This window comes from Mandrillus leucophaeus, unplaced genomic scaffold (assembly GCF_000951045.1).
Source record: "Mandrillus leucophaeus isolate KB7577 unplaced genomic scaffold, Mleu.le_1.0 Scaffold129, whole genome shotgun sequence".
Lineage (NCBI taxonomy): Eukaryota > Metazoa > Chordata > Mammalia > Primates > Cercopithecidae > Mandrillus > Mandrillus leucophaeus.
The window spans coordinates 905,467-914,592 of record NW_012101243.1 but is presented as its reverse complement, the minus strand read 5'-3'; the positions used below and the strand labels follow the sequence as shown (position 1 = coordinate 914,592).

The following is a 9,126-nucleotide window of genomic DNA, read 5'->3' as shown; positions in this document are numbered from 1 at the left end:
CCCTTCTCTATGCTCCTCAATTAGCCTGCACTGAAATCTCTTAAAGCATTTGTAAACCTCGTTTACATCCTGTATGTGACCATAATTTTGAAAACAAAGTCTATGTTGTTCATTGTGCCTATTTTTTTTTTTTTTTTTTTGAGACAGAATCACCCAGGCCAGAGTGCAGTGGTGTGATCATGGCTCACCATAGCCTTAAACTCCCAGGCTCAGGTGATCTTCCCACCTCAGCCTTCCAGGCAGCTGGGACTATAGGTGTGCACCCCCACGCTTGGCTAATCTTTGTGTTTTTTGTAGAGATGGGGTTTCACCTTGTTGCCCAGCCAGGAGTTCAAGACCAGCCTGGGCAACATAACAAGACTCTGTCTCTACAAATAATAGAACAATTAGCTGGATGTGGCAACTTCAGGTCTCAGCTCAAATATCCCTTCCTTATTGATAGTAATAGTAAGAATAACTAACACAGGACTGGGCACAGTGGCTTACTCCTGTAATCCCAATACTTTGGGAGGCCAAGGTGGGAGGATCGTTGAGCCCAGGAGTTAAAGACCAGCCTAGGCAACATAGTGAGACCCTGTCCTTATCCCAAACTCCTAGGCTCAAACAATCCTCCCACCTTGGCCTCCCAAAGTGCTGGGATTACAGGCATGTGCCACCACACCTGGCCTCATGGTGCCTAATAGACACCTCTGATATTTAACTTATTGAATGAATGAAGGAAATGAATAAATATTGAAAGAATTGAGATTTGGACTTGCATACGAAATACAGAAAGTTCCTTCTGAGTTTAAGAACTCCTTGTTTGCTCTGGGCCTGGTCACCTCTACCCTAAGGGTGCCCTGTTGGGTAGTGGGCTGCTGGTAATTATGATAAGACCATTATCTGTGTCTCATTCTGGGCATACTCATCTGTATTTTACAGACAAGAGAAACCAAGGATCAGAGAGGGGATATCCATTGCTCAGTGTCACACAGCTAAGAGCAGAACCAGGATTTGGATCCTGGGCTAACGCTAAAGCCAGTCCTCCTAATCATTAAGCGACTCTACTAACCCATTCATTGCTTTCAGCATGTGTTCACTCATTTATTCCACTACATTCAATAAGCATTCACTGTGCCCAAGCACACGCAGCAGTGACCCAGACTGGCAAAGGCTCTGCTCTCAGGAAGCTTCAGTCCAGCCAAGGCAGGCAATGGGATAGGTGTTAGTGAAAGGCTCCAGCTTGACTGGCAGGGCTGGGCTGTCCTGAGGGCCCTTCTGGTCCAAGTCTGTGCTCTTATATCCTAGAGCAAAGAGCACAACCAGTCCAGGGCTCCTCCCAGCATGGACCTGCCCCCGTGTCACTACCCAATCAATTAGCAATGGTCTTTTCCCAGGTTTGGTCGCAGGCGTGTGATCATCAAGAAGGGGCAGAAGGGCAACAGCTTTTATTTCATCTACCTGGGCACAGTTGCAATAACCAACGACGAGGATGGCAGCAGTGCCTTCCTAGATCCCCACCCGAAATTGCTGCAGAAGGGTAGCTGTTTTGGGGTAAGCCTAGGGGAAGGACCCCGTTTCCTGGGGTGGAGTGCGTGGAGGTGACAGGACTTCTGCTAGAACCTCTCAGCCAGGCCCAGTCCTGCCTAGTACTCTGTACAAGTCACTGTCCCGTGTGGGCCCCAGTGCCCTTACCTGTCAAATGCTAATTGAGTTGGACCAAGATCAGCCTCTTCATCTGTGCTGTTTAAGAAGTATGTTCCTGATTCAGCCCTTTAGAGATGCAGTGACTCCACAGTGAGGACTCTCCAGCTTCTTCCCCTCTGGCCTATTCAGGCCTGTTGCCTCTTTTTCCATCAGCAGCAGATTAAGAAGAAGAGGAGTGGGCCACAGTGGGAGAATGTGCAGGAGAACAGAGGGGGCTGGGGAACATGCAGTCTGGTGAGGAGAGAATTCAGGGAGAAGCTGGAGGCAGGGAAGATGTGTGTAAGGCTGAGGACAGGAAGTGGAGGTGGCCTCACACTTGCCCTTGCGCTGTCCACCCAACAGGAAACGGACATTCTGCATGCTTCATTGAGGAGGTCCACCATCGTCTGTATGGAAGAAACAGAGTTCCTGGTTGTTGACAGGGAGGACTTCTTTGCTAATAAACTGGACCAGGAAGTTCAGAAGGATGCTCAATATCGGTTTGAATTTTTTAGGTGACTCTGCCTTCATTCAACATTTTTTTCCCCTTGTGTGTTTATTAGCTGCCTGACTTTGTCTGTCCTAGGCCTGGTGGGAAACATACTGTTTGCTGTTCTCTCTATCTGGGATGCTCTGAAGTCCCACCTCCTACCCACCTTCTCTCTCTGCAAACTCCTACTATACCTTCAGGTCTTAGCTCAAATATCCCTTCCCTATTGATAGTAATAGTAAGAATAGCTAACATGGGACTGGACACAGTGGCTCACTCCTGTAATCCAAGCACTTTGGGAGGCCAAGGTGGGAGGATCGTTGAGCCCAGGAGTTCAAGACCAGCCTGGGCAACATAGTGAAACCCTGTCCCTACAAAATAAAAAATTTTAAAAATTAGCTGGGTGTGGTAGCACATGCCTATAGTTTCAGCTACTTGGGAGGCTGAGGTGGGAAGATCACTTGGGCCCAGGAGTTTGAGGCTGTGGTGAGTTGTGATCACATACCACTGCACTACGGCCTGGATAACAGAGCTCAGTCCTAGTAGCTAGGACTATAGGTGTGCTGCCACATCCAGCTAATTGTTCTATTATTTGTAGAGATGGAGTCTTGTTATGTTGCCCAGGCTGGTCTTGAACTCCTGGTCTCGTGATCCTGCCACTTTGGCCTCCTAAAGTGCTGGAATTACAGACATGAGCCCCCGTGCTCAGCCCAAACTATAATTCTTTTTTTGTTTTTTGAGACAGGGTCTCGCTCTGTTGCCCAGGCTGGAGTGCAGTGGCATGATCTCATCTCACTGCAACCTCTGCCTCCTGGGTTCAAGCAATTCTCCTGCCTCAGCCTCCCACGTAGCTGGAATTACAGGCATGCGCCATCACTCCCAGCTAATTTTTTTGTATTTTTAGTAGAGATGGGGTTTCACTATGTTGGCCAGGGTGGTGTTGAACTCCTGGCCTCAAGTGATCTGCCTGCCTTGGCTTCCCAAAGTGCTGGGATTACAGGCGTGAGCCACCGCACCTGGCCCAAGCTATAATTCTTGATTGTGTAGTAATTTCTTTACAGTTTATATGCCCCCTCAGACAGTAAGCAATATGGTGACGGGGACCAGATATGTCTTTGTCACTACTATAATCCTTATGTTGTCACACTGCCAGACACATGCAGGTGCTCAACAAATAAATATTGAGTAAGGTGAATAACAGGATAGAAATAATTACAACCACATGTGAGTCAGAAAGTAAGCACCATAACTGGGTATCATATTTAACCTAAAAGCAGAACTCACACATGGCAAAAGATTTTTGGTTTTTGAATACTTACGTACATGAAAGGCCACATAAGGATATACAAGTGAAATCTCACTTAATTGCTCTTCAGTTATTTGCCTTTATGTAAAAGGAGTAAAAATCCAATGAAGTATCTGCACTGGCCCTGAAAATTCAGGTTGTAGGGCTGCACAGCTACAGAGAAGTGTGATGGCTGAGGGGTCTGTTTCCTGTGGCTGGGGCTGAGAGAGGTAGCTTCTTCCATTGGAAAAGGGGGGATTTAGTCCTAAAGGGAGGAGCTGTTCTTTTTTTTCCTTTTCTTTTTTTTCATACTGTGGAAAAATAGGTCTGACTCCAATCTCAGCTCTTAGGTTGTCAGTGATGTGACCCTGGGTAGGTCCTCCTGCTCTGTAAAATGGGGATAAGGATACGCTTCTCCCAAGGTCATGGTGAGGATGGAATGGGATGGTCGTGGGAAGTTTATGGCCCAGGGCTTGGTGCATGGTCGGTACTTCTTCTATGGTGGCCCTACTTTTCTGCTGGTGTCTCCAGACCTTCACCACTGACATGGCACTGAGCACGTTCACCTCTGGTGCCCTGACCTTAACTCAGTGCACACATTGAGGCCTGAGTCACCTTGAGTTAACCTGATTCAATGAACTCAGTCCACCTGAGTCAGTTAAGTTCCGAGCCCTTAACTTGTTGGAGGCGAGAAACTCTGAGATGATTGTTGGCAGCCCTTGGAGCCGCATATGAAGGCGGGCAAGCCTGTGAAGGTAGTGTTCAAGGTCAGGGGAAGGGGCAGTCACTGCAGGGTGGGTTCACCCAAAGGGAGCAACAGGCAGAAAGAGGGGAGTCCAGACTTGTCCCACTCCCCAGGCCCAGAGCTGAGTATTTGAAGCCAACAGGCCAGGGGGACATGGGGGTTGGATGAGCTGCCCAAAGCAAAGGTAGGGCTAGAACTGCTGAGCTGGGGGACAGAACAGCTGTGAGCTGGAGTAGGGACTAGCTTCATGAGCCACGGTGGGGAGGGATGGCAGGGCTGGAGGAGGAGAAGGTTCTTGGAAGGAGGAGCAGAAGTGAGAAAAGCACAGAGGCTGGATCACCCAGGGGCATCTGAGCAGCAGCAAAGAGGGGAGCTTGACTGGAGGGGAGGACCTTGGGAAAAGGTGGAGGGAGCCAAGGTGATAGCAGGTAGGAGAGTAACTATAGGCAAGGCCAGGTGATTGGGCAGGTAGCAGTGAAATCTTCCACCCAGGCATCTTCCACAGGAGAAGAGCATGTGCCCTCTGCAGATTGCTAATGTCTGGGCACCTTGTGTGATGGGGGTGATGAATTCTAACAGGTTCTTCCCACAGGAAGATGGATCTGTTTGCATCATGGTCTGATGAGAAGCTCTGGCAGCTTGTAAACATGTCGAAGATAGAGAGGTTCTCGTATGGGCAGCTGATCTCAAAAGACTTTGGAGAGTCATCCTTCATCATGTTTATCAGCAAGGTGAAAAGTCTGGGGGTTGGGATGAGGGTGAACCTCTGAGGAGCATGCCTAAGATCATGTCCTGTGGCCTGATGGTCAGTTTGAGCCCCTTTCAGAAACCTGTGCCATTTACTTCCTTTTCAGAGTTTCCATGTCCCAGCTGTAAGAGGCCTGCCTCTCTCAGAGCGTGGCTGGAGACATTAAGATATATGGCTGTTGGCCGGGTGCGGTGGCTCAAGCCTGTAATCCCAGCACTTTGGGAGGCCAAGACGGGCGGATCACGAGGTCAGGAGATCGAGACCATCCTGGCTAACACGGTGAAACCCCGTCTCTACTAAAATACAAAAAAAATTAGCCGGGCGAGGTGGCGGGCGCCTGTACTCCCAGCTACTCGGGAGGCTGAGGCAGGAGAATGGCGTGAACCCGGGAGGCGGGGCTTGCAGTGAGCTGAGATCCGGCCACGGCATTCCAGCCTGGGCAACAGAGCCAGACTCTGTCTCAAAAAAAAAAAAAAAAAAAAAGATATATGGCTATTGTGTTAGAAAGAGGACCCAGGGATTCTCCGGCCTTGAGCGCCTAAGCATACTTATTTACATATAGATGCATATTTAAATCATGCATTTGGCTGTTGAATCTTAGTGGTGCCAGATCACTTTTAAAATTATTTGTTTGTTTGTTTGTTTATTTAGAGTCAGTCTTGCTGTTGTCAGCCTGGGCTGGAGTGCAATGGCGCAATCTTGGCTCACTGAAACCTCTGCCTCCTGGGTTTTAGCAATTCTTCTGCCTCACCCTCCCAAGTAGCTGAGATTACAGGTGTCCACCACCATGCCCGGCTAATTTTTGTATTTTTAGTAGAGATGGGGTTTCACTATGTTGGCCAGGTTGGTCTTGAACTCCTGACCTCAGGTGATCTGTCCACCTTGGCCTCCCAAAGTGTTGGGATTACAGGCGTAAGCCTCCAGGCCCAGCCTATTTATTTATTTTTGAGACAGAGTCTTGCTCACTCTGTGGCCCAAACTGGAGTGCAGTGACACAATCTTGACTCACTGCAACCTCTGCCTCCCAGGTTCAAGTGATTCTTCTGCCTCAACCTCGTGATTAGCTGGGACTACAGGTATGTGCCACCATGCCTGGCTAATGTTTTTTGTATTTTTAGTAGAGATGGGATTTCGTCATACTGGCCAGGCTGGTTTCAAGCTCATGGCCTCAAGTGATCCACCTGCCTCAGCCTCCCAAAGTGCTGGGATTGCAGACGTTAGCCACCGAACCCCACCTTAAATTATCTTTAAATTGTAAAAGTGATATGATCACATTAGAAAACTTTCTGGAAAAAGGGAAGAAATCATCCATAAGCCTATCATCTCAGAGTAGAGTTTCAAAAGTGGAATTTCTTGGTATCATAATTTTGTTTTACAAGGCAGACTTTATTCAAAGGGGCCATAGCCATAGGTGTAGGGACCACTGCAGTGGAGTCTTGCAGCCAGAGAGAGAGATTGGACTCAACTCTCAGCATCATAATTTTTATGGCTCCTGCAACGAATTGCATTCCAAAAGGAGAGACCCACCTTATCTAGTGTCCAGGATGTACATTTTTGTTGGTACTACCACAGCTCTGCCAGCCTTGCATGTCATTTTTTCGGAAGTTTTCTGGTTTATTAGGTTGCAATTGCTGCCATACTGAGGATTTGATATTTTTTCTGACTACTAGTGAGATTTATCATGTTTGTTTATGATCTACATTTTATCTTTTGCAAATTGCCTTATGTCCTTTGCCACCTTCTCTGCTGGTTGATAATGAAAAGAAAATCTCCCATTTCTCAAGTGCTTACTGTATGCTAGGTTCTGTGTTTCACATGCTTCATCTCATTTTAGTCTCTATAGCCCGAAGGAGGTTGGTATTGTTATTATTCCCATTTTACAGAGGAGGAAACTGAGGCACAGTACGGTGAAGTGGTTATCCAAGGTCACACAGCTGATGAGGTGCACAGGCAGGGTTCAACCCAAGTCTCTCTGACTCCAAAGCTCTTTTCAAGAACTTGGATTTAGAATTTGGGCTGACCTTTCTGTCTGTTTCTTACAGGTTGACACCACAGGCATTTGTTGAGTTTTTGCCAAGGTCATGACACATTGGTCCAGGCTCTGGAGGGATACAAAGATGAAAAAAACTGGTTTTCTCTATAGATCTCCTCCACCAGATTCCACACATAGACAAAGAAAAGTGTCATTGCTGAGTACCAAGTGATTGGTGCAAACTCTGCAAGTTACAAGAATTCAGGAGAAGGAACTCTCTAAAGGCTGGAGGCTTTAAGAAGGGCTTCCTGGAGGAGGTGAGGTGGGAGATGAGCCCTGACATATTTAACCATTAGACAAAAGGAGGAAGCAAGATTGGTTGTGTGCTGGCACTGGCTTGTACCTGCCTGTGAGAGCTCATTGTTAAATTTTCAGGAATTTTGCTAAACCTAATAATTATTAAAAATTAGATGCTATAAACCTACAATTAAATAAGTTATATGGAAAATTAGGAGCTGGGCATGGTGGCTGATGCCCATAGTCTCAACAACTCAGGAGACTCATGCAGGAAGATCATTTGAGCCCAGGAGTTTGAATCCAGCCTGGGCAACATAGCAAGACCCTATCTCTAAGAAAAAGACAGACGTGAGAGAAGAGAGAAGGGGAGGAGAGGGGAGGGGGATGGAAAGAAGGCTCGAGCAAGCAAGAGAGAGAAGGAAAGAAGGAAAACAAGAGTAATACATACTGAAAACTCATCATTTCCTACTGATGTTACTGCATTTTTACTAGTTTTTCTCTTCAGGTTACGTCTATTGTGTCTCTATGGTAGAAATACTATGCAGTTGTGAGCATCTCTTCCCAACTCCACATTCAGTGCCCTCATGTTGGTAGCTTACAATCAGCCATGGTTGGATAATTTATATAATGGAATCAGCAAACACCCTAAGTCAGATCTTGGTTTAGGGCTTTGCTGATTGTCTTAGGAAAGTGATAAAAGAAAATGCTTATAATGCAGATTAAATTTAAAAGTGGCCTGGGTCTATAGCTGCTACACTGCGAAGAGAATGAAGTCACCTAACAAAATTTAAAAGCTATCATCTCTCCAGGTGCGGTGACTCACATCTGTAATCCTAGCACTTTGGGAGGCTGAGGAGGGTGGATCACTTGAGGTCAGGAGTTCAAGTCTAGCCTGGCCAACATGGTGAAACCTTATGTCTACTAAAAATATAAAAACTAGCTGGACGTGGGGGCGTATGCCTAATCCCAGCCACTTAGGAGGCTGAGGCAGGAGAATTGGTTGAACCTGGGAGGTGGAGGTTGCAGTGAGCTGAGATCACACCACTGCACTCCAGCCTGGGTGACAGAGTGAAACTGTGTCTCAAAAAAAATGAATTAATTTTTAAAAAGCTATTATCTCATTCATCATAGAAGTTATACCATTGAACAAGTGAAATTCTGACATACATAGTGCTAAAGCTAAAAAAAATTTTCAGTTTAATAAATATAATTTATGTGAGGGTGAGAAATAGAACAGTATATCACAAGTCAGATTTAATAACATTGAATTTATTGGGAAGAAAATGGATTGGGATGCAACTTCATTTGTCCAATCATGGTTGAGTTGCAACTATAAACTGGCCATGGATACAAGAGTTCAGCCAAAACCCACAAAAGAATTCTGTGAGAGCTGATTGGCTGTATGGAATTTCCTGTGTGGTATATTTTATTATTTTCTTGTATGGTATATTTTATTGTTTATAAATTGTGTATAACACATTCTTTATAACAGTAAGGTTTATATACGTGCATATGTTTTTCAGGAAAGTTGGTTGTTAAACTTACCAGCACCACTAGGGGAGTGGTGTGTGTGTTGTTATTCTTGGCTCAGTCCCAGAGAACAGAATCAAGTCTAGTTAATATAAGTAGCAAAAGATTTATTGCCAGATGTCAATTGGCAGTTCCTTCTCCTTAATATTTGCTTCCTCTGTGCTAAAATTTTGAGGTGATCACCTCTGCCATCTCTCTCCAAATTTAGCTCTAAGCTCTTTGATACTATATAGCCAGGAAAGATGAGGGGATGTGTGGTGAGGGATAGAAATCCTTTACAATATTTTCTTTAATCAGCATAATGATTACATTCTGACTGGCAGAAAGCGGGGGGTGGTTCTTCATCTGTTTTGCCTCCATTGCTTCATCTGTTAAATGGAACCACTCACCCTGT

General features: G+C 45.9%; 1 protein-coding gene across 2 annotated transcripts in view; it reads left to right on the top strand.

The window, feature by feature from the left end:
- The window catches only part of LOC105533825 (cyclic nucleotide-binding domain-containing protein 2), a 57,614-nt gene that overhangs the window by 11,995 nt on the left and 36,493 nt on the right, over nucleotides 1–9,126 (top strand). For both annotated transcript variants that reach the window (XM_011972372.1, XM_011972371.1), the window contains exons 4-6: nucleotides 1,377–1,533; nucleotides 2,029–2,180; nucleotides 4,778–4,916. In XM_011972372.1, the coding sequence (XP_011827762.1) occupies nucleotides 1,377–1,533; nucleotides 2,029–2,180; nucleotides 4,778–4,916 (448 nt within the window). The remainder of the gene's footprint in view (nucleotides 1–1,376; nucleotides 1,534–2,028; nucleotides 2,181–4,777; nucleotides 4,917–9,126) is intronic.